General features: G+C 41.5%; 1 protein-coding gene across 1 annotated transcript in view; it reads left to right on the plus strand.

Moving 5' to 3' along the window:
• crata (carnitine O-acetyltransferase a) overlaps positions 1-19,591 on the plus strand; it is a 31,896-nt gene extending 12,305 nt beyond the window's left edge. The window contains exons 4-13 of the mRNA XM_023984541.2: positions 3,772-3,825; positions 8,629-8,791; positions 9,149-9,323; positions 9,997-10,175; positions 10,459-10,559; positions 10,835-10,954; positions 12,951-13,073; positions 14,835-15,033; positions 18,323-18,460; positions 19,259-19,591. Coding sequence (XP_023840309.1) covers positions 3,772-3,825; positions 8,629-8,791; positions 9,149-9,323; positions 9,997-10,175; positions 10,459-10,559; positions 10,835-10,954; positions 12,951-13,073; positions 14,835-15,033; positions 18,323-18,460; positions 19,259-19,474 — 1,468 coding nt within the window. The 3' untranslated portion in view covers positions 19,475-19,591. The remainder of the gene's footprint in view (positions 1-3,771; positions 3,826-8,628; positions 8,792-9,148; positions 9,324-9,996; positions 10,176-10,458; positions 10,560-10,834; positions 10,955-12,950; positions 13,074-14,834; positions 15,034-18,322; positions 18,461-19,258) is intronic.
• Positions 19,592-25,082: the final 5,491 nt, after the last annotated feature.

The following is a 25,082-nucleotide window of genomic DNA, read 5'->3' on the forward strand; positions in this document are numbered from 1 at the left end:
AGCGTTGTCAGATTGTCCTTTCGTAAATTCAGAGCGTTTCGCTCTCAGAGCGTTCAGAGCGCACACTGGATGCTCTGGTTGAGGAGTAGGGTTGATCCTAGCGTTCTGGCCTCACAACGGCAGTCAAGCACCCAAGCTAACTGGCTAACGTTGGCTGGCTTGCAAGCTACTGCCAGACACAAATGAGAGAGCTGGTTAGGCTGTTTTCTTGTTATCTAGAGCGTTGCTGATTATCTGTGCTGCTGGCAACAATTTAATTACGCTTTTTTGCCAATGTTTAATGACACCGGCCATATTCAACTGGTGTTGAGCTTACGTAAATTCATCAGTTATTCTGCGCTCTGGCACACACAGACGAGAGTGCTCTGAAATCGGAGTAGATAGCCAGAGTGAATTAACGAACGCACTCTTACTGTCATGTAAATACAGTCCTCTCTTGCACTGCTGTCGTGTATTAGTGTTAGCAGTCATTGCTAGTCATTACTCCTGTGTTACAACCTTTACACATTCTCTAACACCATTTCTACTCACATATCACTCGAGTGTGTAATTTCATGTAACAGACATGTCACCATGACACAAAACCGGGGCCCTGTGTCATTCACCTGCTAATGTGAACTCAAGCTACCATTCACCTTTCCAGTACAATATTGCCAATTGGGTGACATTTCACTATGGGGTCAGTTGAGATTCATAAGACCTTTGTACACACTACCCTTCAGACTGCACCCCCCCCAACCCCTCTCTCGCTCTCTCTCTGAAAATATATATAAATAAAAGTGCAGTAGCGGATCGCTGAAGTAAGCACTGCAGCACATGAGTCCCTGTTGACATAGGTTACATGTATAAAGGATTTAGATGGCCTATTGACATGGCAGAGAAATGGCTTGTTGTCTGAGCTAAGACCATGTTGTTTTCACCTCATTGATCACGCTAATAATCCCCTGGGGGGTTTTATCAAATGTATTAGGCCGGACAAAGTTGAATCACTGTTTAACGGATGCCCCGCCTTACTTTTCTCCACACCCCTGTTATTTTTGGGCAATATATGCAGCGCTTTGTTTATAATGCACTGTCCGCTCTCCCTTGAGGCTTTCCCAAGTTGATGCACAAGAGACCAAACAGCCTCAGATCATGTTCAAGCCTTGGATTGGACAGTGAAACGCACACGCTCACACCGTCATAACTGAAGCCAGTGCAAATTCCTACTATTTATGTGTCCAGGTTAAATGTGGGATGTCCCTCATTATAAACAAACAGTCGGTCAAATTCATGGTTATTGCATAATTTAGAAACGATTAATAGACGAAACAATAATGTCATTTAACCAATTGACTGGCCAGAGATCAGGACATTGATCAGCATAGACGCAGTGCAAGCTGGTAGTATTTTGAGCAACCAAATTGAAGTCAAAATGTTTGATGAAATCGAGTGTGTCAGCTGCATGGTGATTTGCGATCCATCACTTACATTTTTCCGGTACACCAAGACTGAATTTGTTTGAAGTGATTCGCTGCCGAGAACAGCTAGCAGGTCCAGCAAAGTACATGGCCAGTGGCACGCACACACTTCAGCAGCTCCACAATGATGTGATCGACTGTCTCCAAGGTGGGGGCTTTTCGTGACAGCCAGGCGAGACAATCAAAGGAAGATGTGGTGAGCAAAGTTACTGGGCTGGAATTTAGTCACGCCTGATCAATATAGATTGATGCTTCTAATTGTGCATGTTATAAACGAAACAAAAATATTTTGATGGTTGGCTATACTCTATGGCTGGATTTATGTATTTTTTAGCAATGCTACATTAATTTAGCAGACCTAACTTGATTGACCCTCTTTCTACAAGGCCTAGTCTATGAGAGGCCTCATCATATTTGTGTGAATATTTTGTTAACGCCTATAGGCTATAGATATGCGTTCAGGTAATGAACTCATTATTATACATCTTAATTTGATTACTATTATTTGTCATTTATTCTTGAATTAGAAAAAAATGTTAAATGGTCTTCTCTTACTCTATACATAACATTACATTCTGAGATTGGATTGCACTTTGTTTTCTCTCAGGAATAAAGAAACTGTCAAGTTATATTTCCCATATTTGTGTTTAATTTCTCATGGTTATAACAACATTGTAACATCTGCATTTTTTAAAAGACAAATAGTGTAAGTTTTCACATGGAATAATATAACTCTTGAAGCTCACATTAGTCCTAGAGCCTGCACAAGAGCCTAGGACAATGTGCTAACCTACTGTTTTTCCTTATCCACTTAATGTATTTTAATTTTTTTCCCACTCACCTCACTTTTCTGGGGAGAAAATCCATTAAACAGTGAATCAATTTTGCCGGGCCTAACTTTTATGTAATTTCTTCTAGTTTATAAGGGTTTTTATGGTATTATATCTCACTGCAATTATGTTGTGCACTGTTCAGAATATCACACTTGCAATATTTTTTATGATTTAGTCCAGGCATAGTCATTGCGCATCTCTCGCCAATTTAATTGTTGGCTCGCAGCAATAACCCGAATGAATGCGTTGTTTTACTCAGTCAGCTGAATTTGCTGCTCAGTTCATGGAACCGTGGTTACCTGAGTAGCCTTTGATATCTGTGGCTGGGACTAACGGAGCTGTAAAAGCTTTTTCTGGCGCATCTTTAAATCATTTTCTTAACTACGAATTCGGCTCTAGATTTACAATTGTTGGAGCTAATACCTTTCCTGAAAGCTAGGATTCTCAGGAACACGTACGTGTCTTCTGTTTTGTGCATATTATGCAAGCTGTGAGTGATGAATCTGCACAGAATAACTGAGGGAAATGAATTGATTCTCCACAAACGATCATTCACAAAGATTGTTTGATGATCATCCCTGATGTTTTCCTGAACTTTTCAATACCTTTCTTACGTCAGCTTTTATCTTATTTTATTAAGATAAAAGCAATAAGGTCCGATTCAAAAGATCCATCAAACTATTTTTGCGCATTTTGTTTCTTATGCCCCAAGTGTCCTAGAATAGTGTTTGAGAATTAAAATAACAAGCAATTAATTATCCATAGCATTTTTAGAAGCATATTTCGTACCTATTCAGTCAAATGCATTGACCAAACATCAACTGCTCGGCATCTGACTGTAAGGCGCTACAGAGGGTAGTGCGAACGGCCCAGTACATCACTGGGGCCAAGCTTCCTGCCATCCAGGACCTATATAGTAGGCATTGTCAGAGGAAAGCCCATAAAATTGTCAGAGACTCCAGTCACCCAAGTTATAGACTATTTTTTTCTGCTACCACACGGCAAGCGGTACCAGAGTGCCAAGTCTAGGACCAAAAGGATCCTCAACAGCTTCTACTCCAAGCCATTAGACTGCTGAACAATTCATAAAAATCGCCACTGAACAATTTGCATTGCCCCCCCCCCCCTCCCCTCTTGTACACTGCTGCTTCTCGATGTTTGTTTGTTATCTATGCATAGTCACTTCGCCCCCACCTACATTTGCAGATTACCTCAACTAGCCTGTACCCCTGCACACTGACTCGGTACCGGTGCCCCCTGTATATAGCCTCGTTATTCTTATTGTGTTACTTTTTATTATTACTTTTTATTTTAGCCTACTTGGTAAATACTTTCTTCTTGAACTGCACTGTTGGTTAAGGGCTTGTAAGTAAGCATTTCACGGTAAAGTCTACACTTGTTATATTCGGAGCATATGACAAATAAAGTTTGATTTGAACTTGTTAATAACATCATCTTGCTCAAATCTCTCCACCCAGGTTTGCTGCCAAGCTGATCGCTGGCGTTTTGGACTTCAAGACAATGATTGACAAGTGAGTGCCAGTGCTCCTCGTCTTGTCTTAACGACACGATTTAATCAGAGAGCAAAATTCAATGCAAGGAAAGAACCATGTCAAATTGACTCAGATTGTACCAGAATCTGATTTCCTGCCCCTAATCCTGCTAACCCTGATTATATATAGGAACTATTTTATTTATACATACATACATACAGTACCAGTCAAAAGTTTGGAAAACTTTATTTGTACTATTTTCTACATTGTAGAATAATAGTGAAGACATTAAACTATGAAAAAACATATGGAATCATGTAGTAACCAAAAAAGTGTTAAACAAATCAAAATATTGTATTTGAGATTCTTCAAAGTAGCCACCCTTTGCCTTGATGACAGCTTTGCACACTCTTGGCATTCTCTCAACCAGCTTCACCTGGAATGCTTTTCCAATCATCTTGAAGGAGTTCCAACATATACTGTGCACTTGTTGGCTGCTTTTCCTTCGCTCTGCGGTCCAACTCATCCCAAACCATCTCAATTGGGTTGAGGTCGGGTGATTGTGGAGGCCAGCACTCCATCACGCTCCTTCTTTCTCAAATAACCCTTACACAACCAGGAGGTGTGTTGGGCCATTGTCCTGTTGAAAAATAAATGATAGTCCCACTAAGCGCAAACCATGCTTCATGGTGGGAACCATACATGCAGAGATTATCCATTCACCTACTCTGCGTCTCACAAAGACACTGCGTTGGAACCAAAAATTAAACATTTGGACTCACCATACCAAAATACAGATTTCCACTGGTCTAATGTACATTGCTTGTGTTTCTTGGCCCGAGCAAGTCTCTTATTGGTGTCCTTTAGTAGTGGTTTCTTTGCAGCAATTCAACCATGAAGGCCTGATTCACACAGTGTCCTCTGAACAGTTGATATTGAGATGTGTCTGTTACTTGAACTCTGAAGCATTTATTTGGGCTGCAATTTTTGAGGCTGGAAACTTTAATGAACTTATCCTCTGCAGCAGAGGTAACTCTGGGTCTTCCTTTCCTGTGGCGGTAACTCTGGGTCTTCCTTTCCTGTGGCGGTCCTCATGAGAGCTAGTTTCATCATAGCGCTTGATGGTTTTTGTAACTGCATTTGAAGAAACTTTCAAAGTTCTTGACATTTTCCGGATTGACTGACCTTCATGTCTTAAAGTAATGATGGACTGTCATTTTTCTTTGCTTAATTGAGCTGTTCTAATATGGACTTGGTATTTTACCAAATAGGGCTATCTTCTGTATACCACCCCTACCTTGTCACAACACAAGTGATTGGCTCGAACGCATTAAGAAGGAAAGAAATTACACAAATTAACTGTTTAACAAGACACACCTGTTAATTGAAGTGCATTCCAGGTGACTACCTCATGAAGCTGGTTGAGAGAATGTGCAAGAGTTTGCAAAGCTGTCATCAAGGCAAAGGGTGGCTACTTTGAAGAATCTCTCAAATATAAAATATATTTTGATTTGTTTAACACTTTTTTGGGTTACATGATTCCATATGTTATTTCATAGTTTTGATGTCCACACTGTTATTCTACAATGTAGAAAATACTAAAAAGTTTTTAAAAATCACTGGAATGAGTAGGTGTGTCCAAACTTTTGACTGGTACTGTATATACAGTGCCTTCGGAAAGTATTCAGAACCTTTGTATTTTCCGCATTTTGTTACGTAGCAACCTTATTCTAAAATGTATTTAAATGTTTTTTTCCCCCTGATCAATCTACACACAATAATCCATAATAACAAAGTAAAAACAGGTTTTTAGAAATGTTTGCTAATTTATATAAAAAAATATAAAATTTATATAAGTATTCAGGCCCTGAAAGCATCTTTTGTCAGCGACAACAGCATTGTGTCATCTTGGGTATGAGACTACAAGCTTGGCAAACCTGTATTTGGGGACTTTCTCACATTCTTCTCTGCAGATCCTCTCAAGCTCTGTCAGGTTGGATGAAGAGTGTCGATGTTTTCAGGTCTCCAGAGATGTTCGATCGGGTTTAAGTCCGGGCTCTGGCTGGGCCACTCAAGCACATTCAGAGACTTGTCCCGAAGCCACTCCTGCATTGTCTTGGCTGTATGCTAGGGGTCGTTGTCCTGTTGGAAGGTGAACCTTCGCCCCAGTGTGAGGTCCTGAGCGCTCTGGAGCAGGTTTTAATCAAGGATCTCTCTGTACTTTGCTCCATTCATCTTTCCCTTGATCCTGACTAGTCTCCCAGTCCCTGCCGCTGAAAAACATCTCTACAGCATGCTGCCACCACCATGCTTCACTGTAGGGATGGTGCCAGGTTTCTGCTAGATGTGACGCTTGGCATTCATGCCAAAGAGTTAAATCTTGGTTTCATCAGACCAGAGAATCTTGTTTCTCATGGCCTGAGAGGCTTTGGGTGCATTTTGGCAAACTCCATGCGGGAGTGGCTTCTGTATGGCCACTCTAGCATAAAGGCCTGATTGGTGGAGTGCTGTAGAGATGGTTGTCCCATCTCCACAGAGGAACTCTAGAGCTCTGTCAGTGGCCATCGGGTTCTTGGTCACCTCCCTGACCAAGGCCCTTCTCCCCTGATTGCTCAGTTTGGCCGGGCAGCCAGCTCTAGGAAGAGTCTTGGTGGTTCCAAACTTCTTCCATTTTAAGAATGATGGAGGGCACTGTGTTCTTGGGGACCTTCAATGCTGCAGAAGTGTTTTGGTACCCTTTCCCAGATCTGTGCCTCGACACAATCCTGTCATTGAGCTCTACGGACAATTCTTTAGACCTCATGGCTTGGTTTTTGTTGTGACGTGCACTGTCAACTGTGGGACTTTTTCTTGACAGTTGTGTGTGTGCCCTTCCAAATCATGTCCAATCAATTGAATTTACCATAGGTGGACTCCAGTCAAGTTGTAGAAACATCTCAAGGATGATCAATGGAACCAGGATGCACCTGAGTTCAATTTCGAGTCTCATAGCAAAGGGTCTGAATACTTTTGTAAATAAGGTATTTCTGTTTTCTATTTGAATACATTTGGTAAAATTTCAAAACTATTTTCACTTTGCCATTATGGAGTATTGTGTGTAGATTGCTGAGGATTTTCTTTTTTTAAATATATTTTAGAATAAGCCTGCAGCGTAACATTTTGAAAAAGTAAAGGGGTTTGAATACTTTCCGAAGGCACGGTATGTAAGGCATGACAGCAATCTAAGCTTTGGTTTTATTTAGCTGGTCACTGTTTCAAATGCTTACTTAACATTTCTGGCTCAATTAAGTTACTTGTATATGATTTGGACATGGATTACAATTTTTTTTTAAAATAAATACCATTAACTTGCATTGAAGTTCTGCCACAAATGCTAAGAAGTTAGTGTTTGAAATTTAGCATTGATAGTGCCTATACGCTGACAATACAAAACATTATGAACACCTCTTCCCATGACATAGCTTTCACCTGGTCAGTCTATGATCCCTTATTGATGTCACTTGTTAAATCCACTTCAATCAGTGTAGATGAAGGGGGGGGGACAAGTTAAATAAATAAAAAAGTAAGCCTTGAGACAATGGAGACATGGATTGTGTATGCGTGCCATTCAGAGGGTGAATGAGCAAGACAAAAGATTGAACTGCCTCTGAATGGGGTATGGTAGTAGGTGCCAGGCTCACCAGTTTGTGTCGAGCTGCAATGCTGCTGGGTTTTTCACAGTTTCCTGTGTGTATAAATTCTGGTCCACCACCCAAAGGACATCCAGCCAACTTAACATAACTGTGGGAAGCATTGGAGTCAACATGGGCCTGCATCCCTGTGGAACGCTTTTGACCCCTTGTAGAGTCCATGCTCCAACGAATTGAAGCTGTTCTGAGAGCAAAAGGGGGTGCAACTCGAAATTAGGATAGTGTTCTTAATGTTTTGAACTAGAGGTCGACTGATTAATCGGATATAGCCAAATATATTATACAGATATATATAATAAAAATGATCTGATTCAGCCTCACTGTTTTATAATATACACTGAGTGTTCAAAATAGAGGTCGACTGATTATGATTTTTCAAACGCCGAAACCGATTGGAGGACCAAAAAAAGCTGATAACGATTAATCGGACGATTTTTATATTTATATATATAATTAGAACGTATATTTGTAATAATGACAATTACAACAATACTGATTGAACACTTTTATTTTAACTTAATATAATACATCAATAAAATCAATTTAGTCTCAAATAAACAGCGCACACACACTTGAGATATGTCTGGTTGGCAGCAGACGGCTTTATCTAGCTTTACTTAGAGATCACAGTTTAATCACTGTTAAAGCTGCAATATGTAACTTTTTGGGCGACCTAAGAAAAACAATCACATTGACAGGTCTCTAACTCACATTTCTATCTCATTGACAGCAAGTCTTAGAAGCAGTAGATCTGTTCCATGTGCTCTATTTCTATGCTTCCTATTTTAAATATTTTACTTTGGGTTTTGTACACCAGCTGAAAATACAATAACAAAAATATATTTCACAGCGGTTTAGATGGTACAATGATTCTCTATACTATACTTGCTTGTTTTGTCACATAAACTGAAATTAGGTGAACTATTCCAATTTTAGCAACCAGGAAATGGCGGAGCGATTCCTGCATAGTTAATCTTTAAGTTTATTGCCACAAGTTGACATCAGTTGTCGTTACCGTTTGTCATAATTATGGAATCATTATGTAAGCCTTATGACTGAATGTTCAAGAAAACTTCTCTCTTAATAGTTGAAGAACTTCAATGAGTCCGTAAATGTATGTTTGACCATCCACCTCTCATTGCTCGGTCCACAGTGAGACGTTACCAGTGGAGTACCTGGGTGGGAAGCAGTTGTGTATGAACCAGTACTATCAGGTCCTGTCCTCATGTCGCGTCCCCGGCCTGAAGAGGGACTCGGTCAACCACGCCCATCGCTCCAGGCCTCCCACTCACATCACTGTGGTGCACAACTTCCAGGTAAACCAAGAAAGACCTATGGAATTTAGTGTAGTCCAAAGGTGTTTATTTCACGCTTTGTCAAGGTGTCATTACAAAGAAAATAATTCATCTGCACACTCTTTAACTCCGATGCAGTTGATTGTTTAGACATCACAGCTACTGTACACCTTGCCAAATCAGTGGGGTGGTCATTATTGTACGCTACAGGAAACATGCATCTGAAAACTGAGCATTTTTTTATTGGACAAGGCCAAGTAGTCTCACCCTGTTTCAGACCGTTTGGCTCATGACCCAGGTTGAGCATTTTCTTCTGTCTACAAGTTAATTGTGAATACATACTTTGTCTCGCTCTCTCTCCTGTCTCTCCTCCATCAGTTCTTTGTCCTGGACGTGTACAACAGTGATGGCACCCCGCTGACGGTAGACCAGTTGTACATGCAACTGGAGAAGATTTGGAGCTCGTCCCTGCAGACCAACAAGGAGCCCATCGGCATCCTCACCTCTAACCAACGCAACAGCTGGGGCAAGGCCTACAACAACCTCATCAAGGGTGAGAAAACAAGTAAATGAGGTGGTGCAAAGGCAGCTGTTAGTTTTTACTCAGTTTGTCAGCACCTAATGGACAACTAAGACAAGCTCAAACCAAGTTTATTCACCCAATGGGTCAGACAGCTGAACAGACAAAGACTTATTTACACAAGCACTGGTATTTAAACCTTCCTCCTATGCTGAGTCTCCTCCTTACACATCTGGACAGCCAATACACCTCTGTTGCTAGACAGGACTTTAGTGAGATCTGTTCTTCATTCGACGTGACCTCGGCCCATATTCCTCAATCCTCCCCAACTCACGGCTTTCCTGTTGACTTGTACCAGACTGTGGCCCGTTCCCCTTTCCATAGGATATCTGATGTCTAACATGATCATGTTCTGACAGAATGTAAACATTCTACATTCCCCTCTCTCCCTCAGTGACATGAATAAGGATATTTACATTTTTCAAGTTTAGAAGTCAGAACCCATCACAGGGAAAGGGGCTGTCTCAATATAGTGGTTTCCTCTCTTTGAATCCATTCACTTCAACTGTGCTGATGTGGAAGAACTGGGTCAGAGGTGAGAAGTGGTTTAGAACTGGAGTCAAATTAGATTAGAACTGTGTTTACAACTGGGTTTGGGTAAGTGTGAATAACAAGTAGGTTGGTGTTCGTCCTTTTCTCCACTTAGATAAGACGAACAAAGACTCTGTGCGGGCCATCCAGAAGAGCATCTTCACAGTGTGTCTGGATGCTCCCATGCCCTGCGTCTCAGATGAGCTGTACCGCAGCCGAGCTGCTGTCCAGATGCTCCACGGTGGGGGCAGTCGCTGGAACAGTGGCAACCGCTGGTTCGACAAGACTTTGCAGGTGACGCTACACACACCGATGCTCCACGGTGGGGGCAGTCGCTGGAACAGTGGCAACACGCACATTAACTCACACAGAATACACACACACACACACACAAACACACTGTATGTATCTTCCCCTTCTTGAAGTAGAAAATAGTAAAAATAAAGAAAAACCCTGGAATGAGTAGGTGTATCCAAACTTTTGACTGGTACTGCATTTTATTTTTTAAACACTGAACTTATTTGACTGAAATCCCTGAGTCTGTGTTGTCAAGTTTTCCTGACTTTCCCATTTCCAGTTTATCATTGGAGAGGACGGGTCATGTGGTCTGATGTATGAGCACGCCCCTGCTGAAGGCCCGCCTATCGTGTCCTTGATTGACCACGTCGTCGAGTACACGTAAGTACACTGTTGGGTCATCTCATTCATTTACAAAACACAGTCTCTTCAATCACTCGCTCATCCCTGTCGTGCTGGCTTTGTGTAGAGCAGCAACAAATGAGATATTCTTCTGTCAATCTTTGGCCAACTCTACTTCAGACATGTAAAATAATTTATTGACGTCAATGGAAGATTTGTGGGAAATGTTGATCTGCGCCATCGTGTCTGCAGGTCTAATTCCCTTAACAAGTACCATGACCTGAGGGTTTCCTGTCATGTTTGTGATCTACCAGGAAGAAGTCTGAGATGGTGCGTACCCCCATGGTCCCCCTGCCGATGCCTCAGAAACTACGCTTTAACATCACGCCAGAGATCAAGAAGGACATCGAGAAGGCCAAGCAGAACATGAACATGTGAGAGTGTAGATACAGTTGAAGTCGGAAGTTTACAGACACCTTAGCCAAATACATTTAAACTCAGTTTTTCACAATTCCTGACACTTAATCAGAGTAAAAATTCCCTCTCTTAGGTCAGTTAGTATCACCACTTTATTTTAAGAATGTGAAATGTCAGAATAATAGTAGTGATTTATTTCAGCATTTATTTCTTTCATCACATTCCTAGTGGGTCAGAAGTTTACATACACTCAATTAGTATTTGGTAGCATTGCCTTTTAAATTGTTTAACTTGGGTCAAACGTTTTTGATAGCCTTCCACAAGCTTCCCACAATAAGTTGGGTGAATTGTGGCCCATTCCTCCTGACAGAGCTGCTGTAACTGAGTCAGGTTTGTAGGCCTCCTTGCTCGAACAACGCTTTTTCAGTTCTGCCCACAAATTTTCTATAGGATTGAGGTCAGGGCTTTGTGATGGCCACTCCAATACCCTGACTTTGTTGTCCTTAAGCATTTTGCCACAACTTTGGATGTATGCTTGGGGTCATTGTCCATTTGAAAGACCCAAAGACCAAGCTTTAACTTCCTGACTGATGTCTTGAGATGTTTCTTCAATATATCCACATCATTTTCCTACCTCATGATGCCATCTTTTTTGTGAAGTGCACCAGATCTTCCTGCAGCAAAGCACCCCCACAACATGATGCTGCCACCCTCGTGCTTCACGGTTGGGATGGTGTTCTTCGGCTTGCAAGCCTCCCCCTTTCTCCTCCAAACATAACGATGGTCATTATGGCCAAACAGTTCTATTTTTGTTTCATCAGACCAGAGAACATTTTTACAAAAAGTATGATCTTTGTCCCCATGTGCAGTTGCAAACCGTAGTCTGTTTTTTTTTTTAATGGCAGTTTTGGAGCAGTGGCTTCTTCCTTGCTGAGCGGCCTTTCAGGTTATGTCGATATAGGACTCGTTTTACTGTGGATATAGATACTTTTTGTACATGTTTCCTCCAGCATCTTCACAAGGTCCTTTGCTGTTGTTCTGGGATTGATTTGCACTTTTCGCACCAAAATACGTTAATCTCTAGGAGACAGAATGCATCTCCTTCCTGAGCGGTATGACAGCTGCGTGGTCCCATGGTGTTTATACTTGCGTACTATTGTTTGTACAGATGAACGTGGTACCTTCAGGCGTTTGGAAATTGCTTCCAAGGATGAGCCAGACTTGTGGAGGTCTACAATTTTTTTCCCTGATGTCTTGGCTGATTTCTTTAGATTTTCCCTGATGTCAAGCAAAGAAGCACATAATGTTCTGGAATTTTCCAAGCTGTTTAAAGAAACAGTCAACTTAGTGTATGTAAACTTCTGACCCACTGGAATTGTGATGCAGTGAATTATAAGTGAAATAATCTGTCTGTAAACAATTGTTGGGAAAATTACTTGTGTCATGCACAAAGTAGATGTACTAACCGACCTGCCAAAACTAGTTTGTTAACAAGAAATTTGTGGAGTGGTTGAAAAACGAGTTTTCATGACTCCAACCTCAGTGTATGTACACTTCCGACTTCAACTGTATATACAGTACATAGAAAGGTGTGTTCTAGTTCTATGTGTGAGAGCTAGCTACATGCTACATACCAGAGGAGGCTGGTGGGGGGAGATATAGGAGGATGGGGGCTCACTGTAATCAAACATATGGAAACCGCACGTTTGACTCCGTTCCATTAATACCATTCTAGCCATTACAAGGAGCCCATCCTTCTATAGCTCCACCCACCAGCCTCCTCTGCTACATACATGCCTTGGTCCTGGAGGGCTACAGGGGGTCCCGGCTTTTTTTTTCAGCCCAGCGCTAACACACCTGAATCAACCAGTCTTATTTTCCAGACCTTAGTTAAATATTATACAGGCCTATGGATATATTTCAGAAAAATAGTTTGGATGTATTCAATTATGAATGAATATATTTGTATAGGCCTTCTCTGTAATATTCTGCGTTGTGACATCTACCCCCCAGAATGGTTCATGACCTGGATGTCAAAGTCATTGTTTTCTCCCACTTTGGCAAGAACGTCCCCAAGACCCACAAGATGAGCCCCGATGCCTTTATCCAGATGGGACTACAGCTGGCCTACTACAGGTGAGGATACGCACTATGCTAATTATGTTTCCGTTCTTATTTCAGTTACACTGCAAATAGTCTCGTGTAGCCACACCTCCAAAACCACATTGTCACGCCTCCCTTCGACTTTTACAGAATTGTGTCTTAGTCAAAATGGTTTGAATGGAACTCTTGTTTTATTGGATGTTACATTTCAAGAACCCTCTCCCACATGCCGTTGGTGCTCACTGCTGGTGCTACGTGTTATGTTATCATCACTGTTTTTAGACTGGGTAGGACACATTTTGCGGAGTTGTTCAGTATGCTAGTTTACAACAGTGCAGGAAATGGAAGAAACCCTGGAGGAAAAGCTGAATTGTGTTTTGCCAAAAGTGTGTTCTACACACACAATCAACATTGATCAACATATTTTGTGATTTAATCAGTGATTTCCCGGCCATCCTCACACACTGTTGCACATACGACGCTAATCTAGTAAGCACCTTTGATTTACAGCAGGTTCCCACCCCTATTTAGCTAACTTTCTACCATGAACTTCCCCAGGCTTCACATTTAGTGAATCCTGGTTTTCAACAAGGATACACTGGTTTTCAACAAGGATACAAGACCTATGTCATGACTGCATTGTTTAATAAAAATATGAGCTGGCGCACACCCAGAAAAATAATTTTGTTTGGAGGTGCTGACTAACGGCGAATAAACTATAGAAATAGAGTCGCACACTCTATATAAACTCCCAGTAATTTATTGGGTAAATCACAAACGTTTCGGCATCACTGTGCCTTCTTCAGGGTAATGTCATGAATACTTGAACCAGGTTATGACGACAAACAGTGCAACCAATGACAATAGTGAGGGGTGTGTCATAATGAGTTAATTAGAATGTTAATTAGAATGAATTGCGTGAAACTGTTAAACAATAGTTTGTGCAATATTAAATATATTAGGCTATTGTTATCATATGGAAACATAATTGAGTATGGTACATAATATTAGCATCAACATACATTATTGTTTAATTAAATTTCCTATATCATTTATATTTGTTTACATGTAATCTTTTGGTTCAACCGTAATGCATAATAAGCATCATCAACAGGGGGAACATTTTAGGTTTATGCTAATAAGCTGTAGAAAGAATACATCAATTTCTAAGACTTGTTCATAAAATAGAGAATTGTTCATAAGAAAGGCCTGAGATCAAATGTCAATATTCAGACCACTAGATGGCAATGTTATTAGATAGGATATCCAGTAAGCCTCCTTTTGTAGTAGTAGGATCTCGATGTTACCTCCTCTCCTTAGTAGAGCAACATGCTCAATGCCTGTGTACTTGAGGGAGGAGATTGGATGGTTAGCTTCAACAAAGTGAGCTGCTACTGGCTAGTCAATGTTCTTACACCTGATTGAGCAGTGGGGTTCAGCTATGCATTGTTTTTTAATTGTCTTTTTGTTTGTCCTACGTAGGCTTTTCATGTGATGAGGTAGATTACTCCCTTGGTCTTGCATGAGATGATACCCCTTTAATTATTTGTTATTCTTATCTCTTTTTAAACTGCATTGTTGGTTAAGGGCTTGTAAGTAAGCATTTCACTAAGGTCTACACCTGTTGTATTTGGCGCATGTGACAAATAACATTTGATTTAACAGGGATTTTTTAGGCCTGCATTGTTTGGCAATGACCAGTTGAGGGCACCAGAGAGCACAATATTTTCTAACCTAACTCCTACCAGCCTTAAACTGTACCAATGCAATATAACTGGGATCTCTCTCCCTCAGGATGTATCAGCGGTGCTGTGCCACCTATGAGAGCGCGTCTCTGCGTATGTTCAAGCTGGGTCGCACCGACACCATCCGCTCCTGCTCCATCGACTCTGCTAATTTCGTCAAGGCCATGGACGACCCAGCCAAACAGAAGATAGAAAAAGTGACCCTACTGGAGAAGGCTGTGAAAGCCCACCGGGCATACACTGACATGGTGAGTGAGTGCTGCACAGTCTAATAGAAAGGATAGATACCCACACAACAGGCTTGGGGTCAATTCCATTTCGATTCTGGTCTGACTGACAAACAAAAACTCACGGACGACTAATAAAGCTCAAACCAAGTTTATTCACCCACTGGGTCACACAGCTGCATAAGCCATTGACATGTTTACACAAGTACATATGTATACCCTCTACTGGGCGGAGTCAACTCCTTGCACATCTATCAAATCAAAGTTTATTTGTCATGTGCACCGAATACAACAGGTGTAGTAGACCTTACAGTGAAATGCTTACCTACAGGCTCTAACCAACAGTGCAAAAAAGGTATTAAGTGAACAATAGGTAAGTAAAGAAATAAAAACAACAGTAAAAAGACAGTGAAAAATAACAGTAGCGAGGCTATATACAGGCACCGGTTAGTCGGGCTGATTGAGGTAGTATGTACATGTAGATATGGTTAAAGTGACTATGCATATATGATAAACAGAGAGTAGCAGTAGCGTAAAAGAGGGGTTGGCGGGTGGTGGGTGGCGGGACACAATGCAGATAGACCGGTTAGCCAATGTGCGGGGGCACTGGTTGGTCGAGACAATTGAGGTAGGTATGTACATGAATGTATAGTTAAAGTGACTATGCATATATGATAAACAGAGAGTAGCAGCAGTGTAAAAGAGGGGTTGGGGGGGGGCACACAATGCAAATAGTCCGGGTAGCCATTTGATTACCTGTTCAGGAGTCTTATGGCTTGGGGGTAAAAACTGTTGAGAAGCCTTTTTGTCCTAGACTTGGCACTCCGGTACCGCTTGCCATGCGGTAGTAGAGAGAACAGTCTATGACTGGGGTGGCTGGGGTCTTTGACATTTTTTAGGACCTTCCTCTGACACCGCCTGGTGTAGAGGTCCTGGATGGCAGGCAGCTTAGTCCCAGTGATGTACTGGGCCGTACACACCACCATCTGTAGTGCCTTGCGGTCGGAGGCCGAGCAATTTCCGTACCAGGCAGTGATGCAACCCATCAGGATGCTCTCGATGTTGCAGCTGTAGAACCTTTTGAGGATCTGAGGACCCATGCCAAACCTTTTTAGTTTCCTGGGGGGGAATAGGCTTTGTCGTGCCCTCTTCACGACTGTCTTGGTGTGTTTGGACCATTCTAGTTTTGTTGTTGATGTGGACACCAAGGAACTTGAAGCTCTCAACCTGCTCCACTACAGCCCTGTCGTTGAGAATGGGGGCGTGCTCAGTCCTCCTTCGCCTGTAGTCCACAATCATCTCCTTAGTCTTGGTTACGTTGAGGGATAGGTTGTTATTCTGGCACCACCGGCCAGGTCTCTGACCTCCTCCCTATAGTCTGTCTCGTTGTTGTCGGTTATCACGCCTACCACAGTTGTGTCATCTGCAAACTTAATGATGGTGTTGGAATTGTGCCTGGCCATGCAGTCGTGGGATTAACAGGAAGTACAGGAGGGGACTGAGCACGCACCCCTGTGGAGCTCCAGGGTTGAGGATCAGCGTGGCAGATGTGTTGCTACCTACCCTCACCACCTGGGGGCGGCGCATCAGGAAGTCCAGGATCCAGTTGCAGAGGGAGGTGTTTAGTCCCAGGATCCTTAGCTTAGTGATGAGCTTTGAGGGTACTATAGTGTTGAACGCTGAGCTTTAGTCAATGAATAGCATTCTCACGTAGGTATTCCTTTTGTCCAGGTGGGAAAAGGCAGTGTGGAGTGTAATAGAGATTGCATCATCTGTGGATCTGTTTGGGCGGTATGCAAATTGGAGTGGATCTAGGGTTTCTGGGATAATGGTGTTGATGTGAGCCATTACCAGACTTTCAAAGCACTTCATGGCTACGGACGGGTAGTCATTTAGGCAGGTTACCAGGTTCTTGGGCATAGGGACTATGGTGGTCTGCTTGAAACTGTTGCTAGGCAGGAACTTCAGTGGTGCCTCTCCTCGGTGTAGTCATTGCCCTGCCTCCTATGTGTGTATGTCATAGGACTGTTCCTTCTCCCTGCATCTGACCTGACCTCGGCCCACATTCCTCACTCCTGCCTAATCCACGGCTGTCCTACCTTAACTGTTGACTGAAACCAGACCGTTGCCCTTCTCTCCATAGGATACATGAGATTTAACCATAACATGTTCTGACAGAATGGAAACTTTCTCACTCAGTAGATTTCGATCTACTCAGTAGATATTACAAGTTAGAAGTTTGAATCCAACAAGTCAATTCAGAAATTAAACCATATTCCAAATGTTCCTAATTGAAAAGCACTGAGGAGAATTGTAATGGAATTGACCCCAACCCTATGGCACCCTATTTACTCAACCTTCATCAGTGACAGAGTACTGCACTCACTAGTGCTGAGCGATTAACCGATAGTTAGTTACTGTAGTTAGTTTTAGTTTTTTTAAACATCTAATTGACAAACGTCGGTTTAATAAATATTTTTTGTATATTTTTTTTTGTGAGCTCAATGCGCACATTGCACGGTAGTTTCTCTCGAGATAAATAAGATTGAGCCCGAACTGTGCAATGTAGTAGGGAGGCCAATATTCCACATAGTTTAGCACAGAAAACATGGTAATTAACTACAATGACCATAATCCATTGCGTGCCCACCTACTCATCCGGTCTGTGTGGAGATTACTATACCTCAGTAGTGTGGAGCAGACACAGAGAACGTGTGATCGAGAGGTATAGAAAGCAGCTACTTCGAGGTATCTCTTCCTGAAAATACGTGATCTAAGTGATTGATAGTTAGTATTTACTTTGAAGAACTACTAAAATAGTGATGTTGTCAGACAGCGTAGGCAGCAGCTCTATAGAGATGAGATGATGACTGAATGAAATAATAAAGTAATCAAATTAAACCAATGTAATATACGCAACTACTTTAATAGGATGTTTCAATGTGAATAATTTATGGTTAATAAGGGATTAGCAGTAATGGACAGTCACTACCATTTTATTAATTGTTTTATTCTGTGTTACAGCATTCAATCCGCATAGTACATTTAATGTAAAAAAAATATATATATATTCAATTACGAATCGAAATTAAAAAATGTGCTAATTTTTTTAAGAACCAAACCAACCTCAAAAATCACTATTCACTGAACACTAGCAGTCCCTTATAATAAAATACATTAAAAGGTTTGAAGTGCACAAGTCAAGTGTGTTTGCCCAGTGTGTTTGGATCAATGATATAGCCTAAACACATCGTCAATGTGTATGAATATTATATATAAATATGTATGTCTATGGTTTGGCTGTGTCCAGGCGATCCATGGCCAGGCCATAGACCGACACCTTCTGGGGCTGAAGCTGCAGGCCATCGAAGACCTGACCTCCATGCCTGAGATCTTCATGGACACCTCGTACGCTGTGGCCAACCACTACAACCTTTCCACTAGCCAGGTAAATAGCTATCTTATGGGACTTTTCATTGTCGCTCATTGTTGTTTTCCGATCTGGCAACACAATATGGTGGCTGAACAACCATATGACAATGCAGTGACAGTGTTTTTTTATTAAACCATTTTGGTTGAATTACTGCTAGTCTGACGTAATTGGTTGATAAAACACTGTGCCGTAGTACTGAAGTACTCTTTCCTTGCGTGTCTGTCTGCCCTGCACGATTGGGACAGGTGTAGCCAAGCTTAACAATTAGCTATTGAACTAATGTTGTCAGTGGCCGACACTTAGGGTCAGCCAAGTGTCATCTTGGTTTGCTCATTTTTATACCTACACCAGCAAGCTTAGATCCCTATGTAGCTAACTTCTAATGACTATCTACTGAATCTACTTAGGGGGTCTAGCTACTGAGGCTACTTAGGGGGTCTAGCTACTTAGGCTACTTAGAGGGTCTAGCTACTGAGGCTACTTAGGGGGTCTAGCTACTGAGGCTACTTAGGGGGTCTAGATACTGAGGCTACTTAGGGGGTCTAGCTACTGAGGCTACTTAGGGGGTCTAGCTACTGAGGCTACTTAGGGGGTCTAGCTACTGAGGCTACTTAGGCTAGCTACTGAGGCTACTTAGGGGGTCTAGCTACTGAGGCTTACTTAGGGGGTCTAGCTACTGAGGCTACTTAGGGGGTCTAGCTACTGAGGCTACTTAGGGGGTCTAGCTACTGAGGCTACTTAGGGGGTCTAGCTAATGCTCATACCGTAAGAAGTAAGCTTGCCCGCTCCCCCCTTCTTTCTCCTCCCCCAAAGGTGCCAGCCAAGACGGACTGTGTGATGTGCTTCGGACCCGTGGCACCCGACGGCTATGGCGTGTGCTACAACCCCATGGCAGAACACATCAACTTTGCCGTGTCGGCATTCAACAGCTGCAATGAGACCAATGCAGCCCACATGGCCGAGAGGCTGGAGCAGGCCTTGCTGGACATGAGGATGCTGCTGGAGAGCACCCCCAAGGCCAAGCTGTGAGAGGCAAACCGAGATAGACCTAGTTCAGGGTCAGACTAGGCTTGGCTGAACACTGCTTCAGACTTAGGCCCACACAGACTGTCTGATACAAGACAACTTCAGATGGTCCGAGGCCTATGCCACCATTGACCGCTCGCCTCAGACCTGGTTCAGAGCCCGGCCAGGCCACCACAAACTGATACAAGATCGATTAATACCGCTTCAGACCAGATTCAGGTGTTTTAGCTAGTACATGGTTGCCATCATTGCGGTTGCGGTTTGGTGTACAACATCAGTTTGATGGCGTGTTGTTTATATGACAGATTGAAAGATTTGACTGTAATATTAAGACTATTAAATTCACGTTCATTGTTCATCAAAAAAATTATTCAGGTTTACTTGTACAGATCGAATCATATTCTTTGTATTGCAATCATAATTGTGGATGAGCCAGTGGCAAAACAATAGCCTGGTCCCAGATTTATTTCTGTACAAGACCATAGGTGTTGGCAAGATGGCACAAACAGATCTGGAAACAGGTTAGCAAAATAGAGTTTAAGGAGTGGATCACTAAAAATAGTGAATCATTATGGCTGTGTTTAAATTGTGTATAATTAAATTAAGAACAGTATGTTTAAATACAGTGCATGTTATTTGGAAGAGAAAGTGTTTGAGGTGGACACCGGAACTTTGTACCTGCCTTGCCTTCTGGGATTTCCTTTTTAACTTTTTTACACTAATTGTGTAAATACCGGTGTTGGGGAAGCTACTCAAATATAGTTTACCAAGCTACCAATTACTTCACACTGGAAGAAGGTAAGCTACACTAAAGTTACCCATAATAAAACTATAGTTACTTTGAAAAAGTAGTTCACTACATCCAAACTACTTTGTGAATAAGTATATGTAAATACTGCAAAATGTAGTTAAATTACTAGTTGAACTATCTGTAGTTCACTACTCCAACACTGGTAAATACAGACATTTCAATTTTGAAGGTACTTGTGTGTGTGTCTGGGTTCTGAATGCTGTAAATAGCACTGGTTATGTACTTAATACTGGTGATTAACATTAAACAATTGTTTGTGAAAATCATCCAAGTTTCAAGCCTGGTATATGTACACTCAAAAATATATATATTTTTTGTATAATTATATTTTAAAAATGAATTCCAAAAACAAACGTATACAGTGGGGCAAAAAAGTATTTAGTCAGCCACCAATTGTGCAAGTTCACCCACTTAAAAAGATGAGGGAGGCCTGTAATTTTCATCATAGGTACACTTCAACTATGACAGACAAAATGAAAGAAAATCACATTGTAGGATTTTTAATGAATTTATTTGCAAACTATGGTGGAAAATAAGTATTTGGTCAATAACAAAAGTTTCTCAATACTTTGTTATATACCCTTTGTTGGCAATGACAGAGGTCAAACGTTTTCTGTAAACCTTCACAAGGTTTTCACACACTGTTGCTGGYATTTTGGCCCATTCCTCCATGCAGATCTCCTCTAGAGCAGTGATGTTTTGGGGCTGTTGCTGGGCAACACGGACTTTCAACTCCCTCCAAAGATTTTCTATGGGGTTGAAATCTGGAGACTGGCTAGGCCACTCCAGGACCTTGAAATGCTTCTTACGAAGCCACTCCTTTGTTGCCCGGGCGGTGTGTTTGGGATCATTGTCATGCTGAAAGACCCAGCCACGTTTCATCTTCAATGCCCTTGCTGATGGAAGGAGGTTTTCACTCAAAATCTCACGATACATGGCCCCATTCATTCTTTCCTTTACATGGATCAATCGTCCTGGTCCCTTTGCAGAAAAACAGCCCCAAAGCATGATGTTTCCACCCCCATGCTTCACAGTAGGTATGGTGTTCTTTGGATGCAACTCAGCATTCTTTGTCCTCCAAACACGACGAGTTGAGTTTACCAAAAAGTTATATTTTGGTTTCATCTGACTATATGACAGTCTCCCAATCTTCTTCTGGATCATCCAAATGCTCTCTAGCAAACTTCAGACGGGCCTGGACATGTACTGGCTTAAGCAGGGGGACACGTCTGGCACTGCAGGATTTGAGTCCCTGGCGGCGTAGTGTGTTACTGATGGTAGGCTTTGTTACTTTGGTCCCAGCTCTCTGCAGGTCATTMACTAGGTCCCCCCGTGTGGTTCTGGGATTTTTGCTCACCGTTCTTGTGATCATTTTGACCCCACGGGGTGAGATCTTGCGTGGAGCCCCAGATCGAGGGAGATTATCAGTGGTCTTGTATGTCTTCCATTTCCTAATAATTGCTCCCACAGTTGATTTCTTCAAACCAAGCTGCTTACCTATTGCAGATTCAGTCTTCCCAGCCTGGTGCAGGTCTACAATTTTGTTTCTGGTGTCCTGACAGCTCTTTGGTCTTGGCCATAGTGGAGTTTGGAGTGTGACTGAGGTTGTGGACAGGTGTCTTTTATACTGATAGCAAGTTCAAACAAGTGCCATTAATACAGGTAACGAGTGGAGGACAGAGGAGCCTCTTAAAGAAGAAGTTACAGGTCTGTGAGAGCCAGAAATCTTGCTTGTTTGTAGGTGACCAAATACTTATTTTCCACCATAATTTGCAAATAAATTCATTAAAAATCCTACAATGTGATTTTCTGGATTTTTTTTCTTCTAATTTTGTCTGTCATAGTTGAAGTGTACCTATGATGAAAATGACAGGCCTCTCATCTTTTTAAGTGGGAGAACTTGCACAATTGGTGGCTGACTAAATACTTTTTTGCCCCACTGTATTTCTTACTGAGATTACTGGTCAAATTTGGAGGGGAGGATTTAAACCAATCAAACTTTATCTGAAAGTTTCAGTATTGAGTGAATTAAACATGTTCAATTGCTTTCATTAGCTAATTCTCTCACTTCCATGAGTTTAAGACAAGGGTTAAGCTATCTTAGGGTAAAGGACATTTCCACAAAGAAATCCAATAACTTTATTTTCAAGAATCTTATTTCTTAGGAAGAAACAAAAAATATTTTCAATAACTTTATTGAGGAATAGCAATGTTTCGTACTTTTTCCCTGGGCTCGGATTCACAAAATCTTCTTAAGAAGAAACGTATTCTGAAGGGCCATTTTTCCCCAACGTTATATTGCTACTCAATAAAGTTCTTAAATGTTCTTACAGTGCCTTGCAAAAGTATTCACCTCTCTTGGCATTTTTCATACTTTGCTGCATTACAACCTGTAATTGAAATTGATTTTTATTTGGATTTCATGTAATGGACATACACAAAATAGTTAAAATTGGTGAAGTGAAAAGAAAAAAACAACTTGTTTCAAAAGAGTAATAAACAATTCAGGGAAAAGTGATGCATGCATATGTATTCACCCCCTTTGCAATGAAGCCCCTAAATAAGATCTGGTGCAACCAATTACCTTCAGAAGTCACATAATTAGTTAAATAAAGCCCACCTGTGTGCAACTAAGTGTCACATGAGCTCAGTATATATACACTGGTTCTGAAAGGCCCCAGAGTCTACAACACCACTAAGCAAGGGGCACCACCAAGCAAGCGACACTATGAAGACCAAGGAGCTCTCCAAACAGGTCAGGGACAAAGTTGTTGAGAAGTACAGATCAGGGTTGGGTTATAAAAAATATCTGAAACTTTGAACATCTCACAGAGCACTATTAAATCCATTATTAAAAAATTGAAAGAATATGGCACCACAACGCCCACCAAAACTCACGGACCAGGCAAGGAGGTCATTAATCAGAGGCAACAAGAGACCAAAGATAACCCTGAAGGAGCTGCAAAACTCCACTGCGGAGGGGTTGGAGTATCTGTCCATAGGACCACTTTTAGCCGTACACTCCACAGAGCTGGGCTTTACTGAAGAGTGTCCAGAAAAAAGCCATTACTTAAAGAAAAAAGGCATGTGGGATACTCCCCAAACATATGGAATAAGGTACTCTGGTTAGATGAGACTAAAATTGAGCTTTTTGGCCATCAAGGAAAACACTATGTCTGGCGCAAACCCAACACCTCTCATCACCCCGAGAACACCATCCCCACAGTGAAGCATGGTGGTGGCAGCATCATGCTGTGGGTGTGTTTTTCATCAACAGGGACTGGGAAACTGGTCAGAAATGATGGATGGCACTAAATACAGGGAAATTCTTGAGGGAAACCTGTTTCAGTCTTCAAGAGATTTGAGACTGGGACGGAGGTTCACCTTCCAGCAGGACAATGACCCTAAGCATACTGCTAAAGCAACACTCGAGTGGTTTAAGAGGAAACATTTAAATGTCTTGGAATGGCCTAGTCAAAGCCCAGGCCTCTATCCAATTGAGAATCTGTGGTATGACTTAGATTGCTGTACACCAGCGGAACCCATCCAACTTGAAGGAGCAGGAGCAGTTTTGCCTTGAAGAATGGACAAAAATCCCAGTGGATAGATTTGCCAAGCTTATAGAGACATATCCCAAGAGACTTGCAGCTGTAATTGCTGCAACAGGTGGCTCTACAAAGTATTGACTTTAGGGGGGGAATAGTTATGCACGCTCAAGTTCTGTTTTCTTGTCTTATTTCTTGTTTGTTTCACAAGAAAATATATTTTGCATCTTCAAGGTGGTAGACATGTTGGGCAAATCAAATGATACAAACTCCCCAAAAATCTATTTTAATTCCAGGTTGTAAGACCACAAAATAGGAAAAATGCCAAGGAGGTTGAATACTTTCGCAAGCCACTGTAAGTTTCTTCCTAAACCCTTGTCTTAAACTCAGGGAAGTGAGACAATAAGATAATGAAAGCAATTGTGGATTTAAATATGTTCAATGTTTTGTCACCAGTAATCTCAGTAAGAAATATACTAACATGATTGACCTTGCGTGCTAGATGGCTATCTAGCTCAGTTGCCTATGGAAAATCATCTTAAGACAGTTAAGAAGTTATTTGAGAAGTTTGTAAGAAAATAATGAATCCTGAAAGAAATGTTTGAGGAATTGCACTTACGAACCACCATATGTTTTCGTATAAGAGGTGTTTTGTGAAACTGGGCCCAGTTTTTTGCTGAAAGAGAAACACAAGGAATAACGTATGAATATTTCCAAGAATCTTCTTGAAGAATATCAAGTTTGCTTAACTTTCTTCACAAGTCTATAGCTAAGAAAAAAATGGCAGTTAAGAAAATTCAAGGTTTTGTGAATCTGGCCCCATATCCTTAGCTCTGACCTGGACCAGAGCTATGGATTTGTCTGGAACAGTTACACAATTTATTTTAAAGGGCGGCTAAGGTTCAGGCTTACCTTCTACTTCCGCCATGTCGTCATTCCCATCATTAGACCCATGACATGAAATGTGGCCATTTGTTACATAATTTGCTAAGCACTAATTCTATGTCTGAACTCTAATTCAAATAGATTATATTTGCTCTTTTTTTCTTAACTTTGTGGGTGGTGATGCCTGTTTGAAACAGTACAGAATGTTTCTGTTTTTCATCGGAAGTAATAGTAGGCTTATTGCTTCATAAAAATGTTTTATTTAACTTAGTGTTTTTCATTACAAAAATAACAAATGTGCTTGAAAAGCCAAACAAGCATCCAATAAAATGACATAATAGTAGTCTATACATACATCAACAGTTTGGGG

This window comes from Salvelinus sp. IW2-2015, linkage group LG4q.1:29, assembly GCF_002910315.2.
Source record: "Salvelinus sp. IW2-2015 linkage group LG4q.1:29, ASM291031v2, whole genome shotgun sequence".
Classification (NCBI taxonomy): Eukaryota; Metazoa; Chordata; class Actinopteri; order Salmoniformes; family Salmonidae; genus Salvelinus; species Salvelinus sp. IW2-2015.